Source organism: Pelophylax lessonae (assembly GCF_965119305.1).
Source record: "Pelophylax lessonae genome assembly, chromosome: 4".
NCBI classification, from domain to species: Eukaryota; Metazoa; Chordata; class Amphibia; order Anura; family Ranidae; genus Pelophylax; species Pelophylax lessonae.
The window spans coordinates 290,501,764-290,523,449 of NC_138771.1; the positions used below are offsets into that span (position 1 = coordinate 290,501,764).

The 21,686-nt window shown below is 38.4% G+C and overlaps 2 protein-coding genes across 4 annotated transcripts in view; both read right to left on the reverse strand.

The window, feature by feature from the left end:
* The window catches only part of PTPRQ (protein tyrosine phosphatase receptor type Q), a 451,882-nt gene extending 448,602 nt beyond the window's left edge, over nucleotides 1-3,280 (reverse strand). For all 3 annotated transcript variants that reach the window (XM_082257134.1, XM_082257133.1, XM_082257132.1), the window contains exon 1: nucleotides 3,038-3,280. The gene's annotated coding sequence lies outside the window, so the exon portion shown is untranslated. The remainder of the gene's footprint in view (nucleotides 1-3,037) is intronic.
* Nucleotides 3,281-13,237: 9,957 nt separating this feature from the next.
* The window catches only part of OTOGL (otogelin like), a 234,872-nt gene continuing 226,423 nt past the window's right edge, over nucleotides 13,238-21,686 (reverse strand). Inside the window, exons 52-53 of the mRNA XM_082255665.1 lie at nucleotides 16,405-16,484; nucleotides 13,238-13,612 (exon numbers count right to left, since the gene is read on the reverse strand). Coding sequence (XP_082111791.1) covers nucleotides 13,412-13,612; nucleotides 16,405-16,484 — 281 coding nt within the window. The 3' untranslated portion in view covers nucleotides 13,238-13,411. The remainder of the gene's footprint in view (nucleotides 13,613-16,404; nucleotides 16,485-21,686) is intronic.

Sequence of the window (21,686 nt, forward strand, 5' to 3'; positions counted from 1 at the left end):
AAAATACTGGAGGAAAATTTGCATTCATCAGCCCGGAAGCTGCGCATGGGACGTACTTGGACATTCCAACATGACAATGATCCTAAACATAAGGCCAAGTCGATCTATCATTGGCTACAGCAGAATAAAGTGAAGGTTCTTGAGTGACCATCTCAGTCTTCTAACCTCAATATCATTGAGCCACTCTGGGGAGATCTCAAACGTGCAGTTCATGCAAGGCAGCCCAAGAATTTACAGTAACTGGAGGCTTTTTGCCAGAAAGAATGGGCAGCTTTACCATCTGAGAAGATAAAGAGCCTCATCCACAAATACCACAAAAGACTTCAAGCTTTCATTGATGTTAAAGGAGGCAATACACGGTATTAGGAACTGGGGTATGTAAACTTTTGATCAGGGTAATTTGGGTAGTTTCTGTTGTCATTATGATTTTAAAAGAGTAAACACAGTTGATTGATAATAAATGGCTTCAGTCAAACACTAACCATGAGTAAAAAAAAAAGTTTTTGTGTTATCATTCATATTCTCTGAAAAATGGCCAATAAATCAAAAATTCTGCCAGGGTATGTAAACTAATAAGCACAACTGTAAGTATACAGAGGTCTTGGAAGGAGCAAAGGGGACAGTCTGAGTGATATTTTGAGGCAAAGCTGGTGAAGAAGCTCAGAGTAGAGTTTTGGATAGCTTTGTATGTTGTTGCTAGTATCTTGAATTGCAAGGGTCTGTTGAAAAGAAGCTTTAATAATCGAGGTGAGGAATAACAAGCAGATCAATTAGTAGCTTGGTGGTGTTAGTTAAAAAATGAGTGATGCGTGAAGCTGAAAGTGTGAGGTGAGAACTAGTAGTAGTGTCAACAGCGTTGAGATGGTATTAGAAGCTATAGGAGGTTATTGACTGACCAAGGGAAGCAGCGTAAATGGAGAATAAAAGGGGTCTAAGCACAGAGCCTTGAGGGACTCTCACGAAGAGGTAAGAAGAGGAAATAGAGTTGTAGGTAACATTGATGGAGTGCTTAGATAGGTAGGAGGAAAACCCAAGGAAGATTGGAATCTTAGAGGCCAAAGAAAAGGGCTAAGCCAAAAAGTCTAATAGTATGAGCATGGAGTATTGGCCATTGGTTTTAGCAGTTAGCAAGTCATTAGTGAGCTTTAATAGGGCTGTTTCTGTGACATACCAAAGAAATCCTATTTTGACCCGAGTCAGCTTCACATTGTGAACTTGTGAAAGATGATGACATAAGAAATGATAAATAATAAAATTATCTAATTATTTATTATCTTACCATTTAGAATATTTTAAAACCTAAATGTATTCAGAAGGGCTTATTCTTTATCTCCTTATTTGTTAAATTCTACATTCTAGGAATGGACCCTAAGTGATCAGTTTGAGAGACTCTCTAGCCTAGTACACATAGGCCAAATATCAGCTGGTATCAGCTGGTTCAATAGAAAGCAGCCGACATTTGGCACATGTGTATGGTAGTTGGTCCCACAGAAGCTGACCAAACGTGCAGCTTCTGTTGAAGGGGCATGACCAAAAAAGGTATGCTGATCGACATCCGGTTAGCACTCTTAGCCAATGGCTGAGAGCTCTGATCGTTGTGTACTGGCAGGGGGGGGGCATCCCTCTGTCAGAGCACTATAGCGCGGCTGGAAAATCGCTGTACTAACATTGGATTGCAACTCTTCAGGTTTTTTTTTCGTTCAGCCCGCTGGGTTGAATGAAAAAAGACATGATAGTGTGTATTAGGCTTTAATTTTTTATGTTTTATTTTAACTACTTGTTATATAAATAAGTATGAATATTTATTTATGTAATGGATCAGCCAACTATTACTATTTATGGTATTTCATTTTCTTATGAAAACAGATTTATATTGCTATATGTGTTAGTCCTAATCTTGCCTTGCTGTGTGTAAATCTCAAAGAAAGAAATTAAAGACCGGGGTTCCTCTTTAATAGCTGTTGTAAAGTAAGTATATTTATTGAATTTTTGGCATTTTGCAAATACACAGTAAAGTTACCCTATTTCTAAAATAGTGGCATTTCAGTCTTTATCTAACTAAGCTTAAAATGACTCCCACCCCCCTTCTAACTCCTATACTAACTACTCTGTAGAAAGAAGATACTTATACTTACCTATTGTCAGGGCACTCCAGTCTGGTCATGTGATCCCCCCAATGGACTGCTTCAGGGGAGAATAGAGATAGCTGATAATGGCTGAAATGCCTGGGCAGTGATGTCACCCATAGGCCTATTATGGGGAATCCATTTTCGGCTGTCTCTCCTCTCCCCTGAAGCCACTACTGGAAGCCAATCACATAACTGGACCTGAGCATCCTGAGGATAGGTAAGTATAAGCATCTTCCTTCTACAGGGTAGTTAGAATAAGAGTTAGAAGGGGGTGGGAGCAGTTTTAAGCTTAGTTATATATAGACTGGAATTCCACCTTAAATGGGATTTATTTTGTAAAAAGGGAAGTAATAACACGTTTCAAGACACAAAGTCAGGTTTTCATATCTTTAGAAAAAAATATTGCCAAACATTGGGCACATTTATTTATTAAAGTGCCTGTGCAGCCACATACCAGTCAATCACATTTAAACATTGTGAAGGTTAAAATCTTATTGGACTCAGAAAATAAGAACATTTGGGATGGATAAAAGCAGTTGCTGAGTTATCTAACATTAAGTTAAAAGAGGGCTGGAGCCTAAAAATAGAAGAATAAATGTATGAGAACTTGGGTAGTCGCTGAAGTAATCAGCATCAGCACAAAAATTACTGATGGACTGCCCCTTCAAGCATGCATAACTTTTACTAAAAGGTGAAAGTATCACTGGGGATGTACTTAGTTTAGCTGAATACATGTGAAAATACTACTGAATAGTATTTATTTGTTAAAAAATACATATTGAACCATTCATGAAATGCCATTTCCTTTCTGTCCGAGATTAGTTCTGTTTTTGCTGTAAAAAGCCAGGTGGACATCAATAAATCACAGACAGCAATACAAGTAGTGTGTATCGGTGCAAGTAACTCACCTTCTCTATGTCCAGTCTAGAGCATCCAGTATTCTCTGGGCTGCAGTTTCAAATTGAAGCCAAAGCTGATAAAAAAAAGTGTCTGCTTTATTCAGCATAGGCACGTCACTTCCATCCCGGTACTTGCTTTCACTTACTCAAAGTTGGTTGTGTTTGCCTAACTCAAAGTTGTTTTTCCCCTCACTTTTGCATTATAATTTCCTGTCCACAGTATGCTTTCTCTTCTCTCTCCAATTGGTTCTGACCATTCTTGTTCTTTCCTTTTGTTAAATGAGGGAAAGTCTCCATGGTGACAATCAGGCCGCAGCCTTACTTAAACGCCTGTCAGGCTGCAAGTGGGAGTCACAGTATACAAGTAGTTTGAAAAGCAAAACCAAAAAGCAATTAAGCTTAACAAAATATTTTCCCAGATGACATTTACTCTCTTTAAAACATCAGCTGTAGTACAGCACATCAAATATTTATATTGTATGCTTGACTTGATAACGATTGGAAATATAGAAAAGTTCATACAAATCTTTTTTTATTTCTATTGAAATAATAAAGCAATAAAATAAGGAATAACTTGAATATCTTGTCTTGTCCATGTAAGAGAAAGAAGTCAGTGGCCTATACTGATCACAGAACAGTTGGGTAACCACATGAAGTAGTAATCTTTTATTGCACGGTAAATCATTTTGTTTATTATTTCAGTACACACATATCAATTTTTACAGAACGTTTTTATTTTTTATTTGTTTGGAATGTATCCATTATATTCTAATGCAATTAACCATAGCAGACTTGTAGGTAAATCCCTCCCACCCTGTGCCCCATACTGACTATTCTGCTTGAATTTCATATATATACTAAATAAAAGTTCTGATATGCTTAACTGGTAAATAAGGACTTCTCCTAAACATGTTTTTTTTTTATCCATTGTGCCTTTTTTTATTTGTTTTATTATAACTAGCTGGAGCAGTAATTCCAGTACATCAATCATTGTTTTAACATTGTAACTAATTTTTAAGATTATGTGACAGATTATTTTAGAAAAAAACATGGTTTTTGAAAAACAGCCATTCCATTCAAGACAACTTTGGATGATCTGGCAGTGTCTCAATATTTTTTTGAAATGGATAAAAGAGTTACATACAGTATGTATGGTCAGCTAAATGTACCTTTGTAATAAATGATCTACAATGACACACTGGTAATCAAACGTGGCATATGATAAACAGACTTCATTTGCCTTCTATATAATGTATAGCTATAAATTCAAACTAGCACTTATGGAAAAATATTAATCTCAAAGCCATCAATGAAGTGATTCCCAATTCCTTCCCCAGTGTCTTTAATGTCCAATAAAGAGCTCCAAATATCTCTGGTTTTCTTGATTATTATTCACAAGGTGGAGGTTCCAGTCCACAAGTAATCCTTTCTTCTTGCAAGTTATTCTCCCCAAAAAGCAAACAAAGAAAACCATATAGTGTAGTATGTTCTACTAGACAATCTGACCTCCCAATAATATTATACGTGCTCACATTTAAATAAGTGCAAAAAAACACCCTGTGATCCTTGGAAAAAGTCTTTGGACGAAAAGTATCAAAGTAGCGTAAAGACACCAGAAGTGACATCATCACGCACGCTGGAAGTGCCACAGCGGCCATCTTAAGGTTGGTTTGTATGCTATTCTTACCATAGTTTGTTTGTAAGTGTATTTGTGACTTAATAAATAGTTGTTTAATGGGAAATTACTACATTATGGAGCCTGATATTGATATATGGGCTATCTGGACCAATACTGGAGTGGAGAATTCTGACCCCTTTTGAAGGAAGTGGAGTTAGAAGTGTTTACAGACATATATGTTTGGTAAGGTGCATGGAGTGAATCTTTCGCTGGACACCCAGGTTTGGGGTGCATGCCACATTGGGTAATTGATGCGCACATTTCCACATGTTTTAACCGCTTGCCGACCGCCGCAAGTAAATTTACTGCGGCGGTCAGCCCCGGCCAGGCAGAGTGACGTTAATTAACGTCAATAGCCTGGGAGGGTCTGGGGAGCGAGCGCGCCCCCGCGGAGGCGCGCTCCCGCTCCCGCGCGGTCACGGACCCCCCCGCGCGTGTCACTCGGCGATCGTCGGGGGAGAGGGAGAAAGTCAGGCGGCTTGTGTAAACAAGCTGCCTGTCATTCTCCTCGGTGTAAAAACACTGATCACACAGTTCTACTGTGTAGAACCGTTGATCAGTGTCCTTACACCTCAAGCCACAGCCAATCACAGTAAGAATCACGCCCCTAGGGACACACACAGCCCCTCCCTCTCAAATAAAGTTAACCCCTTCACTACCAGTGTATTTTTACAGTAACAGTGCATATGTATAGCACTGATTACTGTAGAAATGTCACTGGTAACCCCAAAAGTGTCAAAAATGTCAGTCAAGGGTCCGATCTGTCCGCCACAATGTCGCAGTACCGCAAAAAAAATTGCAGATCGCCGCCATTACGCGTTAAAAAAAAACAACAAAAATGACAAAAATCTTTCCCTTTGTTAGTAAACGCGATAACTTTTGCGCAAACCAATAAAAATACGCTTTTTGCGATTTTTTTTACCAAACATATGTAGCATAAAACAAATTGGCCGAAAATGTTAAAAAATTTTGATTTTTACATTTTTTTGGGGGGAATTTCATATAAAAAAATGTGAAAAATATTGGTATTTTTGCAAAATTTACGCTCTTTTTTTGTTTATAGCGCAAAAAGTAAAAAGCGCACAGGTGATTAAATACCACCAAAAGAAAGCTCTGTTTGTGGGAAAAAAAGGACGTGAAATTCGTTTAGGTACAGCGTCGCACGACCGCGCAATTGTCCGTTAAAGTCACGCAGTGCCGAATCGCAAAATACCCCCTGGTCGTTTAGCAGCCAAATCCTCCGGGGCTTGAGTGGTTAAATGTGAGCTGTTTTTTTCACTTAAGTGATATTTAAAGTGATATTACACTTCATTTTAGTTTTTTGTTTATTTTTAAATCAATATTAATAGAGTTAAGTTGGAAGAACATTCCGTGGAAGTGATTGATAGAATAAGCACATCATTTTTGGAAGTTTGGTAAGGTGCATGGAGTAAACTGATTGGACACATTGCACCTGGTGGAATTCTTATGGGGCTCAAGAGTTATGCACATGGTGGTAATACATCCCACCTGACCTATAACAAAATGACAGCGTCCTTCAGAAGAAGATGCTCTTGTGCGCCCCTGGGGGCGCACATTGCGGCGATCGGTAGTGCGTTGTGACGCTCCAACACACCGCATTTCTGATCACAGTAAAGAGCCTATGAGGTAGGCTCTTTGCCATGTGATCAGCTGGGTCCAATCACAGCTGATCACAGCATACCTAGGAAGTGCCAGTTATCCGCATTATTCTTTTCATGCTGACAGGGCGTGAGTAGAGTAGAGCCGATAAGCAGCTCTCCTGACAGCCCCATCAGCGATGCCCACCAGTGATGCCAATCAGTGCCAATCATTGCTCATCAGTGATGCCTTTTAGTGCCTATCAGTGATGCCTGTCAGTGCCTCCTCATCAGTGCCATCTATCAGTGCTGCCCATCAATTCCCACCACTGCTGCCTATCAGCACAAATCAGTGCCCCCTATCAGTGCCCCCTATCAGTGCCACCTATAAGTGCCCATAAAGGCTTTCCATCAGTGCCCAACAGTGTTGCCTATCAGAGCTGCATATCAGTGCCGCCTATTAGTGCTGCATATCAGTGCTGCCTATCAGTGCCCATCAGTGCTGCATATTAGTGCCTCCCCATCAGTGCCACCTCATCAGTGCTGTCTCATCAGTGCCCATCAGTGCAGCCTCATCAATGCACATCAGTTAAGGAGAAAACATACTTATTTATAAAAATTTACAAACGCGTCAACCACTGTGCATTTTTTCCCCCCCATGTCTCTGGCTATTGTGGATATGTTTTGTATGCTTTTATTCTTTGGCTATCAATAAAACTGGATTTTAACACTTCACATCTACAACCGGAAGTGCGACTTCTTTCCTTCTAACGTTGCTACTGCCTGGATTGCGGATCCTTGCCTGGACCTGTGTTGGATGTTTGTGGGATTGCTTTCTCACCGGAGCGGTTCTCTCTCTCCTTGATCAATCACTGTGTCCCCATTAGTGCCACCTCATCAGTGCTGTCTCATCAGTGCCCATCAGTGCAGCCTCATCAGTGCACATCAGTGAAGGAGAAAACATACTTATTTATAAAAATTTACAACAGAAACAAAGAAAAACTTTTTTTTTTTCAAAATTGACGGCCTTTTTTAATTTGTTTAGAAAAAAATAGAAAACTTAGTGGTGATTAAATACCACCAAATGAAAGCTCTATCTGTCTAAAAAAAATGGTAAAAAATGTTGTTTGGGTACTGCGTTGCATGACCACGCAATTCTCATTCAAAGTGCGAAAGTGCTGAAAGCTGAAAATTGGCCTGGGCAAGAAGGGGGTGAAAGTGCCCTGTATTGAAGTAGTTCATTTTAATAATTTCAAAGCAGTATTACACTATATAAGTGTTTTTGTTTTTGGGATTTCCAACAATCATTTGTGGAGCGAGAGAGGATGAATAGCTTTGATACAGAAGGGAGAGGTTGTAAAAGGAAAGAAGATTCAGCAGAGTTGTATTATTGGCTTGCCTTTGAAGTTAGAAGGTAAGAGTATATAGAAAGGGATCACATGAGGAAGTAAACCAAAGGGTGTTTTTTTTTTTTTTTACACCTATTTAAACGTGAGCACATATAATATTATTTTGAGGTCTGATTTATAGTGATGGTGAACCTTGGCACCCCAGGTGTTTTGGAACTATATTTCCCATGATGCTCATGCACTCTGCAGTGTAGTTGAGCATCATGGGAAATGTAGTTCCAAAACATCTGGGATGCCAAAGTTCGCCACCACTTGTCTGGTAGAACATACTCAACTATATGGTTTTCTTTGTTTGTTGTTTGGAGAGTATCACCTGGGAGAAAAAAGGATTACTTGCAAATTGGAACACCACCTTGTGAATAAGAAAACCAGAGGCATTTTTATTAACTATAAAAAAACAAATACTCTATATGTGGTAAAGCTGCACTAATATAACTATTTATTAGGGGAAATTCAGATTATTGGAAAATGTCCATTGGTGACTAGTTCTCCTTAAAGCGGACCTTCACTCTCCCTCGGCACTCTCCTCCTCTCCATCCTGCTCCCCCTCCACAGCGCTGATATTGTTTTTTTTTTTAGTTTACCCGCATGGTTTTTTTCCATCAAAGGCTTGGCCAATCCCCCGGTTTGTGGAATTTGCCTAGGCACCAGTGGTGCCTCCTGGGATGCATTATGTGCAGTCCCATTAACCACTTGCCGACTGCCGCACGACTATATACTGCCTTAGATCATCACAGAGGCTATGCGATCCTGCTATGTAGAATCATATGTCTCTGTGATGATCTAACAAGCCACGCCCCTTGACAGTTAGAATCACGTCCCTAGGGACACACTTAACCCCTTGATCACCTATAAAGTGAACCCCTTCCCTGCCAGTGTCATTTTTACAGTAACAGTGCATATTTATAGCACTGATTACTGTAGTAATGTCACTGGTACCCCCAAAAGTGTCATAAATGTCAGTCAGGGGTCCGATCTGTCCGTGACAATGACGCAGTCCCACAAAAAAAATTGCAGATTGCCGCCATTACTAGTTAAAAAAAAAAAAAAAATTACATAAATCTTCCCCGCAGTTAGTAAACGCAATAATAATAACCAATCAAAATACGCTTGTTGCGATTTTTTTTTACCAAAAATATGTATCAGAAAACAAATTGGCCTAAAATTTTAAAAAATTTTGATTTTTTACATTTTTTTTGAGAATTTCATATAAAAAATTTTGAAAAACATTGTTATTTTTTCAAAATTGTCGCTCTTTTTTTGTTTATAGAGCAAAAAATAAAAATCGCACAGGTGATCAAATACCACCAAAAGAAAGCTCTGTTTGTAGTAAAAAAAGGATGTCAATTTCATTTGGGTACAGCATCGCACGACCGTGCAATTGACCATTAAAATCACGCAGTGCCGAATCGCAAAATAGGGCCTGGTCTTTCAGCAGCCAAATCCCCCGGGGCTTAAGTGGTTAAGCAAAGAGGAGAGGGGGGACCGAGTGGTGCCTGCACCTGGAAGAGGCGGCAGCTTATCTGACAACATGGTGGTGCCGGAGCTGTGCAGCCGCTGCAGAGAGGCTGGACCTGCTGGCTAGATGAATATGCTTATTGTGCTGAAGAATGTCAAAGGTAACCAGCAAAAAAAATGGGAGGGGGTAGCAAAAAGGCTGCAGTTCCTCTTTAACCACTTAAGCCCCGGAAGATTTAACCCCCATTCCGACCATGGGGTATTTTGCGATTCGGCACTGCGTGACTTTAACGGACAATTGCGCGGTCGTGCGACGCTGTACCTAAACTAATTTAACGTCCTTTTTTCCCACAAACAGAGCTTTCTTTTGGTGGTATTTGATCACCTGTGCGATTTTTTGATCATGCGCTATAAACAAAAAAAGAGCGAAAATTTTGCAAAAATAACAATATTTTTCAAATTTTTTTATATGAAATTCCACCAAAAAAAATTTAAAAATCAAATTTTTTTTAAATTTTTGGCCAATTTGTTTTCTGCTACCTATGCTTGGTAAAAAAAAAAAATCACAATAAGATTATTTTGATTGGTTTGCGCAAAAGTTATTGCATTTACTAACTAAGGGAAAGATTTTTGTAATTTTTGTTGTATTTTTTTTTTTTTAGTAATGGCGGCAATCTGCAATTTTTTTTGCGGGACCGCGACATTGCGGCGGACAGATCGGACCCTTGACTGACATTTTTGACACTTTTGGGGGTACCAGTGACATTACTACAGTAATCAGTGCTATAAATATGCACTGTTACTGTAAAAATGACACTGGCAGGGAAGGGGTTAACTTTATTGGGGAAGGAGGGGTTAAGTATGTCCCTAGGGGCGTATTTCTAATTTTAACTGGACATGGCTACTGGTGTAAGAACAGAGATCAACGGTCCTACATAGTAGAACCGTTTGATCTCCATTTTTACACAGGGGAGAATGACAGGCAGCTTTGTTTACATTAGCTGCCTGCCTTTCTCACTTCACGGCGCACGATCGAGAGTGACTGGCGGACATCGGGTCCGCCGGTCACACGGACTGACTTCTTAGTGAACGACCCGGGGCGCGCGCTCGCCCGCTATTGGCTCACAAGCCAGTGACAGGCTAGTGACGTACCCATACGTCACTTTGCCTGGCCGGGGCTGACCGCCGCAGTATATGTACTTGCGGCGGTCGGCAACCGGTTAAGGTAAATAAATAATGACCTGCCTACTTTTTAAATAGTTCACATTTTGGGCCTGCTTTATAATTGAAATGTTCTGGGCCTATTTCTGTAGGTGATGGGCAGCATAGCACTCATTGCACAAATTACAGTTCCAACAAATTCTTTACCACATCCAGTCCTTTGAATAGAGGGACTTGCTCTCAAACGCTTTGAAGGGATTGACACTGCTGTAGCCCATAGTCAAAAGAAAAAAACTGATATTATGTACATTTCCCAGTGACTTTTTTTCTGTCATGAGTTCCCCTTTGCATGTACCATATATCAAGTTATAGATATTAGAGAACAAGTGACCGTTAGTGACACACTGTGGTTGCTGTGCTCCTGCTGTAACTGTCAGTTTCACTGACAGAACTAAGGCTTTTGACATCACCATCATAGGCATGCAAAATTTTTCAAGAAAGAAGCAGCAGCCACCAGCAAGGCACAAATCATAACAGGTACCTCAGCAGTACCTAGCTAATGCTCCAATAAAGTTTTTGTCCATACTTGGATTGTAAAGGCTGAAGTTTTTTTTTTTTTTTTATCCTAATGCATTCTATGCATTAGGTTAAAAAAAAACCTTCTGTGTGCAGCAGCCCCTCTAATATTTACCTGAGTCTGTCTTTGTCCAGTGATGTTGCAGGAGTGTCTAAGCTGCCAGGTTGCTAATATTCTTATGTTATTTGTTTTTAGTAATATTATCTCACTGCTAACAGTTGTACTATATTCTGGCCTTCTATTACTGTAAGATTCGGTTTCCGATTTAGTCTATGCAGTTTGTTAAAAGTCGTCACTATAACCTGTAAATGAGCCGTTGACTATTTAGGTCTGGCATGCTGTCACTTAGCTCCACCCTGAGGATGTCACGTTTCTGTGACGCAACGCGTAGGAGGAGCCAGTGGCGCGAAGCTGTTCCACACACGGATTTGTATCACTAACAGCTGACTCCCTGGCGAGCCGAGAGAACGGATCTATCGGCTCTAATTTGTGTTGAGTAGCTGCTAAGAGAGTTGTCTCTTGATACTAAAAATTCAGACTGCAACCAATAGACTGACCATACAGGGGAGCAGAGTACTAGATTGCTGGTCCCTTACCTTGATGTAAGTGAGATTTGTTTTCTATAAATAAAGTCTATTGATGTTACTTCAATATGGACCTTTTTTTATTTTCTATATATACTGGGAGGAGTGTTAAATGAAGACAGCCCAGCAATCTTTTAAGGAGATACTACAGGATGTTAAAGTCTTTTTTCTTTATGCTTCAGGTAAGCGCACATTTTAACCATACACTTTGGTGGAAGAAGTTTATCCACTTTTTTTGGGGCACCCCACAGTATTTATAACACAGGTGGATTGGCTGTTTTCACTTGATACCACTTCACTAGCACAGTTGTGCATTTCAAAGCACGTTGTTTCACATGCACAAATTGACAATATTACACTATATGTTGTTTATCTTTTTATTCACATATCTGGGGATAATAGGTTGAGGGGAGAAGTCACTCAACTGAGTGGAAGACTTTGTATTTATTCACAAGTATTGACTCATAAATTGTAGAGGTGAGAGCACCTGCCTATTCAATTGATGAATGGATGAACTTTAAAAAATAACTTTTTTGATTCACACCCTTCAACAAGTTCCAATATCCTTCTTTTGATTTTTCATCATTTGCACGTGTGGATCTTCACCATAATTGGGACTATTATTTATTTATTTATATATATATATATATATATATGTGTGTGTGTGTGTATATATATATATATATTCTTCTGAAGATATTTTTGCAGTTTTTCCTGATTTGAAATTACAATGTATTACACTTCTTGGAAGATTTCACTTTTTGAGTATTATTCGTTTATATCACACACCTGAATAGCGCACCACCCATTTATTTTAATATAGTAAGCCTTTGAGTACTTGTGTTGGTGAGTGCTGCAGTTCATCTATAGGTGTGACTAGTAGCCACCATAGCAACGCACCTGTTCCTATACTTTTACTTCTTCTGGCTGAAATTAAATATTTTTTATCAAAAAGTGTGGTCAAATAGTATTTTTTAATCTTTTTTTTGTGGTACATGGTCTCTGGGGCAGTGTTCACCCCCCGTACTATTTTTGCCACCCCCTTGTGTGTAAGCCCAGAAAATGGCCATTTTTGAATTTTACAGATTCAGCTCCTATTGATTTAAATTGGTTTCAGGTTACACATTCAACTTCTTTGAAGTTCGCTGAGCCCTGCTCAAACCAAACTCAGGGCAGCTTGTTTTCCCCCTACCCATGACCACTTCAACTGTAAGTGACTTATTTTGTTCATAAATATCAGATGAACCACCTAAGTAATAGTTGTAAAAAACATTTGTGAATGTTATATGATATATATCAGATACTATAACATCTTGGATTTTAGTTTTACATTTATTACAATATATCAAATTTTTGGTGTAACATTATATACATTTTTTATGTATTTTTTAAGGCTTATTGCTTTCTCATTAGTCATAGACACACAAGTGTATTTATGGATGTTGAGATATAAAATACCTAAATGACACATTAAGATTCATTTTTGATACAACATAGAAATCATGGCACATTTGGAATCAAAAGTAAAAATACATTGTACAAGTTTAATATTATGCACCACAAGTCAAGTATAAATCTGAATAATGTCACACTTGAAAAGATTTAGTATACCGTCTGGTCCACCTTTGCAAGAAAAATGGCAATTTTTCCCTAAAATGTATTTTGGAAATGGAACAAGGCTCAAATTTTTTTTCAAACATTTAAAAAAAATGAAATTGGTATAACCATAGGCAGTCTTTAAGTGAATATGTGCAGCTTAAATAGATGCATTCCACAATTTGCTGAAGAGTTGTGAAGTTCTTTGGAACTGAGACAGTGTAGGATTAATGTGACACTGAGTAAATATGGTGTGTGTCTTCAGTGCATAGAGTGTTTTGGGGCAAAGTTGTAACGAGGACTTGCCACGCTTTATCCATGTTTAATTCCACTGACAAGAACAATCCAGTGGCTCCTGTATGACGTACATCACTTCAGTCCCATTTCCTGAGCAGTAGAGTGGCACTGTCAGATTCTGTACACCATTTTCCCGACAGCACTTACAGAATCGAATATGGCTATCAATGTTTACATTAAAGATTGTAGCTGACGGACACTTTCCATCACAGGAAGCCACAGTTATCTGTTGAATATGAAAAATATGGATAGAATTAAAATGAGCCATATATAGAAAAAATGTCAAAATGTGTCACAATAGTTCTACATCTATATATACAGAGGTTGATCTACTGAAACTAGAGAGTGCAATATCTCTGCATTGAAACCAATCAGCTTCCATGCTTTTTTTTTGTTAAAGCTTAACTGAACAAACTGAAGTTAGAATCTGATTGGCTACCATGCACAGCTGCACCAGATTTTGCACTCCCCAGTTCTAGTAAATCAACCCCAAATTGTCTTAGTAAAAGTGTACTCAGATCAAGCCAGCCCAGATTTTAAAATCAAAGTAACATTCCTATTTGTAACCAAAACAAAATTCATGGTACTCTACTAAAACAAATTAAGTTACATTTTCTGAAGAGTCCATATCCGTGTGGCAATTCCATTTTTGATTCTGTATACTTGACTTTATTATATTGAAAACAAAAGACCTATTTTCTTCTTGTCTGATATTGTTTTAAAGGATGAACAATACAGAAGTGTGAGAGCCATGTGTTCATTGATCATTTTAGTTTTGAATACTGTTTCAAAAGCAATACAGTCCTTGACCTAAATTCAGGAACTTTGAGAGCTACCAAGGCCACCTTTAGGGTTCTTTCACACGAACAATCTGATCAGATCCACCTGTCAGTTGTTTAGGCGGATGTGATCGGATCCTCCATGCATCCCTATAGGGCAGTGGATGTCAGTGGAGCCATCCGCATCCGATCCTGTCCGTGAAATCCGGACGGATGGAAACCCTATTCTGCATCCGTCCAGGGGATCGGCCGGGAGCGGACAGGCGGTCCGCTCTCATCCGATTCCCCATAGAGAGCAGCGGGCTCTAACACCTACCTCTCCCCATACAGTGCGGAGACGGAGCTGTCATCCCCCTGCTCAGCGGAGATCGGCGGATCAATCCCCGCTGAGAAGAGAACGGTCCGCAACGGAATGCGGACCGTGTGAAAGGAGCCTTATAATGTACAACCTGTCTGAAAAAAATGTATATATATTATATATATATATATATATATATATCTTTGTTTCTACTATCCTTCAAATCCAATTCCCCATTTAACCACTTTAGCCCCGGAGGATTTGGCTGCTTAATGACCAGGCCACTTTTTTCAACTTGGCACTGCGTGACTTTAACTGACAATTGCGCGGTCATGCAAGGCTGTACCCAAACAAAATTTACGTCCTTTTTTCCCATAAACAGAGCTTTCTTTTGGTGGTATTTTATCACCTGTGCGATTTTTAATTTTAGAAAAAAAGAGCGACAATTTTAAAAAAAAAACAATATTTTTCACATTCTGATAAATAATATTACCAAAAAAAATTTACAAATAAATTTTTTTTAACATTTTAGACCAATTGGTTTTTTGCTACATATTTTTGGTAAAAAAAATCGCAATACACGTATTTTGATTGGTTTGCCCAAAAGTTACTAACTACGGGAAAGATTTGTCATTTTTATTGTTTTTTTTTTTTTTTTTACTAATAATGGCGGCGATCTGCAATTTCTTGCGGGACTGTGACATTGCGGCGGACAGATAGGACCCCTAACTGACATTTTTTATACTTTTGGGGGGACCAGTGACATTACTACAGTAATCAGTGCTAAAAATATGCACTGTTACTGTAATAATGACACCGGCAGGGAAGGGGCTTACACTGTTGGTGATCAAGGGGTTAATTGTGTGCCTCATGCTTACTGACATGTGTGGGGGGAGGGGGTTCTGTGACAGAGACAGAGATTGCAGGTTCAGCTATGCTGAATCCTGTGATCTGTCCCTGTCGGTCACAGAGAAGATCCGCCCGCTTTGTTTACACAAGCGGGCGGAATTTCTCACTATTCCCTGACGATTGGGGAAGAGAGATGGTGATTGCCATCTCTCCTCCTCCGGCCCGACTCCCACTGTGTCTAAACACAGCGGGAGCAAGCCTCAGGTGGCGCGTGCCGCCAAGACAGGCAGGAATCCAGCCTAGGTCTACGTCGCTGGACCCAGGGCTGCCACTGTGCTGCAGTAGCAGCAACATGAGCAGTCCGGAAGTGGTTAATATATGAAGAGTCACAATAATCAAGGATTCCTTCTGAACTACAGTCCCCATACATGGCTTGCCAGTGGTTCCCTTGCCTTAGGGTCCTGCTACGAACCTTTCTAAAATGTAAAAACTATGCTTCCGCAATCTAGTTACATGGGAAATTCCAATGACATGTCTCCACCTACAGTACAGTTACAGTCAAAATATTTTTCTTTTTTGTTAAAGTGAAACTGTACTAGGCATCCTCCAGTACCCTTACTTACCATACCAATACCTTTCAGTTGAGTCTTTCAGCACTGCAACCCATGCAACTATCTTATGCAAATACTGAACATAACCTATGCTTAATAGCTGCACTGTGCTAGGTGTGTCCCTTGCCCTCCATGTGACAATGCTTTGGTCTGGTGATCAATCACTCATGCACCAAACACTGCATTGCAGGAGATCAAAGGAGCGTGCACATGCTTCCCAGAATGGAAGGAAAAGGTATTTCTAAACAGGCAGTGGAGACAGAAACAAAGGCACTAAAGGGTGCTTGCTACACAGCCTGATTTGGGGAGGGGTTGGTGATGTCACTACACACTATAGAGTATTTTTTACACTAAACTTCTTTAAAAAACATAAGGATGCATCATCCTAAAACATGTGTTTCAATGGTTGAAAAATGTTTTGCATCTTCAACATAACATTTTTTGGGCACAGCAGACAGCATTTTTGTAATAGTTTACTTACAGGGGTTTGACTAATGCAGTCACTTTTCCTTATGGTGGTTCTTACAGCCACTTTTTGGCAGATTTTTTCCTCCTTTGCGCCTGAAAGCATAGGATGCATTACACTTTGTAGTATATACATAAGATACTGTTTGCTAATATTATTATATTCATAAAAGGTTATCATTTATTTTGTTACAGTAAATAAATAAACATGTTTGCTGAAAACACACAAAACTCTACTCTTTTTGCCATCTTCCTCTGTTTAATTGTTCTTTTATTTCTTTCTTATTTACAACTTGCAACTTCAAATGATAGTAAAATATTCCAGCATCACCAGCATATGAATGGCTACTACCACTTCATGTCTTCTATAATACCCACATCAATCCATGCCTTGTATGCACCCTTAAAGCTTGTCACTGTAAACTTTGCCCTATTTTGAATATTCTAAAGAAAACTCGAAATATTGAAAAAAAAACTGCACTGAAGATGTATTAAGGCACACCTCAGGATAGCTGGTCAGGTAGCCATGATCCAACCTTAAGCAGACTTTCAGGCATAATCATGCATACTTGGGTCACCTGATCAGTATGTTTATGCCTATAAATAGGGAGAATAAAGCACAACCAAAGACCTCCAGTGCCAGGTTTTCTCAAGGACATAATGGTGATTGGGCATGTTTCTAGTCCTTTCCATTCAATCTTTCTTACTTATAGAAAGTATATTGCTGCTAGATCAGGCTGATATCAACCAAACCAAGAAACAAGTGTGGCCTATGGTGCACTAGACTTTAGACCAGGGATATGCAAACTGTGGCCCTCCAGATGTTGCAGAACTACAAGTCCCATGAGGCATAGCAAGACTCTGACAGCCACAAGCATGACACCTAGAGGCAGAGGCATGATGGGACATTTAATTTTGCAACAGCTGGAGGGCCACAGTTTGCACAACCCTGCTATAGACTTTAAATATTTACATATTCTTAACAAGCAGCAAAAGAGAGCTTTAATCCAACTGTCTCAAACCTCTCTAGTGGCTTGTATTGTGAAATAATGTATTCTTAAAGGTCCTCAACGATCACTACAAACACTCTAAAGTTGGGTTTTAAAAATAATTTTACAACCTGTTCAGGATACAAAATATTTTAGCAGGTTCACAATAAGGTTGCTGAAATTTTTAGTTTTACAAATTTATACTGTCATTTTCTGTAAAACTGCAAAATGTTCAGTCAAAAAATGACGAGCAATTAAGAAACAGTAACTTGATTTTAGACAGTCATGAAGGGGCTGTAATTGCAGACTTGATTTTTGATCCTTACTTCCCTAGAGTCACTAGCCTGGACAAGCGAATAAGAAAAGTTCAAAAAGTTTAAATTCCCGTTCTGCATGCTATCAGGAACTTACTAGTGGGGCCATAATAAACATGCTACTCAATGCACCTGAATTTTTAAATAACAGTCCCCTAATTTTATCCCCACAAGTTCAAATAAAATCAGACCAATATCACAACATCATAACATATAATTAGAAAAAATGTCAGGATTAATGTCTAGCCCATGGACAATAACTGTAATCTTTTACCATATACCTTTCAGTGGAATTGTTTGATGATTTACAGTTAGCTATCAGTATATTCTTACAAAAACAAAGTAGACTATTCTACAAAATCCTTAACAGACTATCCTTATCCATGCTCTATAAAACTGTCTCTGGCTCATGTTTTCAAAACCTGAATTTGACTATCCTAATTTATATTTATGAACCTGTACTTGACTATCCTAGTTCATGTTCTATGAACCTAAATCTGTCAATCCTGGTTTATGTTCATAAACTTGTACTTGACTATCCTAGATGCTGTTCTATAAACTTCTACCTGGTTATCCTAGCTTATATGCCAGAAACCTGTTCTGGACACACTAGTTCATGATTTACAAATGTGTTCTTGCTTTAATACTTTATGCCTATAAATCAGTGCCCAGTTATCCTAGTTCATACTCACTAAACCTAGACCTTTAAAATTCCACCTGACTAGCTCAGGTTCCTTAACCTGTACTAATGACTATCCTAGCTTGTGTTCTCTAAAATAATTACATGATTATCTGATATTTTGTTCTATAAACCTGTATAAGACTAGCTTAAGTCATAATCCTTTACTTAAATATTCTAGTTAATTAAACCTGTTCCTTGCTATCCTAGCTGATGTTCATCAAATCTGCACTTGACTACTTTTGGTCATGCTTATTAAACCTATAGCTGACTATCCATAGCTGACTATCCACATTCATGTTCTGTAAATCCAGTAGGTGACTAATCTAGTTTATGTTTATTAAATATATACCTGACTATGCTAACATATGTTTAAAAAACATCTAAATTCTAAAACCAAAAAGCAAAAATGTAATATATTGAAGCTTATCAATACTTATACTACCACTATATACTATACTGTTCTGAGCTTTTTTAACCTGGTGACCAGAAAAAGTGTCAGTGTCACAGTGTTGAGACAAACCATTTAACATTGACAGGGTGCTTAAAATGGTAAGTTCTTATTAATTTATGTAAAACCTTTATCCCACATGGAAAATAATGTATGATGTAACTGCTTAAAAAGTGTTAGCTGGAGTTTATTTGTTAATCAAGTCCATCTAAATCTGCTGGTACATCTAACACTACTTCTCCATATGCACCTTTAAACCTGTAACTGACTATCCTAAAGCATGTGCACTAAACCTGTACCTGGCTATCCTGGAAAATGTTCAATAAACCCGTACCTTGCTATCTTAGAATCATTATGCTCTCTAAACCTCTACCTGACTACTCATTGCCGCACTTAAAAAAAGCACACAATTTAAAGAAGAACTGCAACAACTATCATTAGAAAATGTCATTTGACGGATAAGTTCAGCAATATTTGATAAAATTAAAAATAAAAATTACATATTTAAACCAAAGCGTACATGAAGTATTAACTTTTCTGGGAATAAATACAAAACTCACAAATGCTTTTAAAGATCAGCAATTCCCCAGTTTAATTGGTTATGTTTGTACCTAGTCCCTAAATGATATATATTGATTAGGCTTTGTTTGATTGTTCACATTTGCTTGTACAAAGTAATGCTTGTTAAATGCCTCCTTCATGAATTCCATGATTAAAGTCGATGACTCACTGTTTTTTTACCACTTCTAATTAGTACAGTGGGTGGAAAGTTCATATCCCTAGAGGTCGTTCACAGGGCAGGTTTCGCAGCCCAATACATACCAAAATACCAAGTTAAGCGATGCACACAGCAAAGTTAATTAACTTATTGTTTTTTTGTTTTGTTTTTTCATTATACTCATTCCTTAAGCTTTTAGGAAGATTAAAATATACATTTAAAAAGAGACATAATCGAATAAAAGGCAAATGATTGTGTTACATTTATATCTCAATGGAGGAAAATAAATGATTAGGTAGGTAATTGCAGATATTAGAGTTTCTCTGAACTTTTGAGATTTTTTTTTTTCAATTACTGTACATTCAGAGAATTTCTGCGGAATATAGAGATGCAATATAGATGATATGAAGAGAGAAAAAAAAAACCAGAATCTTTTATTTACTAGAAACATAGAAACATAGAATGTGTCGGCAGATAAGAACCATTTGGCCCATCTAGTCTGCCCAATATATCTGAATCCTATGAATAGTCCCTGGCCCTATCTTATATGAAGGATAGCCTTATGCCTATCCCATGCATGCTTAAACTCCTTCACTGTATTTGCAGCTACCACTTCTGCAGGAAGGTTATTCCATGCATCCACTACTCTCTCAGTAAAGTAATACTTCCTCATATTACTTTTAAACCTTTGCCCCTCTAGTTTAAAACGGTGTCCTCTTGTGGTAGTTTTTCTTCTTTTAAATATGCTCTCCTCCTTTACCGAGTTGATTCCCTTTATGTATTTAAAAGTTTCTATCATATCCCCTCCCCTCTAGGTGTAAATAGGTTCTGCACTACATTGGTGCAGAACCTATTTACACCTGTAAACTGATTTGAAGATTGTAGAATGTTTTAACTGTTAGCTCTGCCCTATCCCCTCCTGATCCCCAATGTACTTACCTCCAGGAATTATGAGCTGTCAGTGCCAACACAACCAGTCCAGTGATCCAGGGACTCAAAGGCCTCGCTATTCTCTCTCTTTTCTGTGCAGCACTCTTAGGATGGATCAGAGCCATGCTCTGAAACAGTGGTGACCAATCCATCCAGAGAACAGGAATAAAAGCAGGGGTTTCAAATCTCTGGACCGCTGAACTGGCTGCATGGGCACTGACAGCTCAGCATCCCCGAAGGTAAGTAAGGATCATAAGCTAACTAGCAACAAACAACACATTCTGATTTATAATCTTTATGTAATGCTTTAGAACACACAGGTCTTCTTTGAATAAAATTCCTCATAATTTAAGGCAACAACAGGCACATATTTAATTCACATAAATCCAAGACATGTTTGGAACAAACACCTTATTAATAAACTGTTAAGCGTATCAAACAATAAAAGCATTTAACACTAAATAATTATTTAATTCCAAATGTCTGTTTAAATGCCTACAAGAATTAAATAGGGAAAAAATGTATCAAATTCAAAAGATACAAAAACAGCTTCAGACATGTTGAGGATGGTTTACTAGAGCAGAAGAGACTTTTTCTTAGCAAAGTGAAGGTTCCCCTAACGTTACTCTGCTGTTACAGTATAATAATGAAAAACACAAGCACCCTACAAAGAAGAGTAGTAATGACATAACTGCCTATGGTAGGAACCACAGCACTAATCAAGGGACAAAGTATCTGGCATGATGGATATTTATGGCGTCCATAGCTCTTCAAGAGACTGAAGATTGGCCTCACTGCCCACCAGAATGCTCAGTGATAATTGTTTTAGTTTACAGGGTACTTGTGTTATACTTTATTTTTGTACCATAAATTTACTTAGAAAATACAGAGTTATGTTCACTTTGAAAACCCAATCATGTGCAGGGTAAAAAAAAAACACAACAAGATTTTGCCTTAAACATAATTGGCTGATTGACAACAGCACAACTTCGCTGTATTCTCTAAGCTAAAAGAACATTCTATATTCCTTTAATAAATCAATTTTGTTGCTTACTGGTGGCATGACAAGGCCAATGTTTTAAAGGCCTAGAGAATTGACTAATTAAAAGCAATGACATCCTGACTCTTTAGGTGTTTAGTTTAACATTGATTCTGTCCTAGCTGTAACAACCATTTACCAGCAGCAATAAAATTACTGGCAGTCAAACCCAATTATA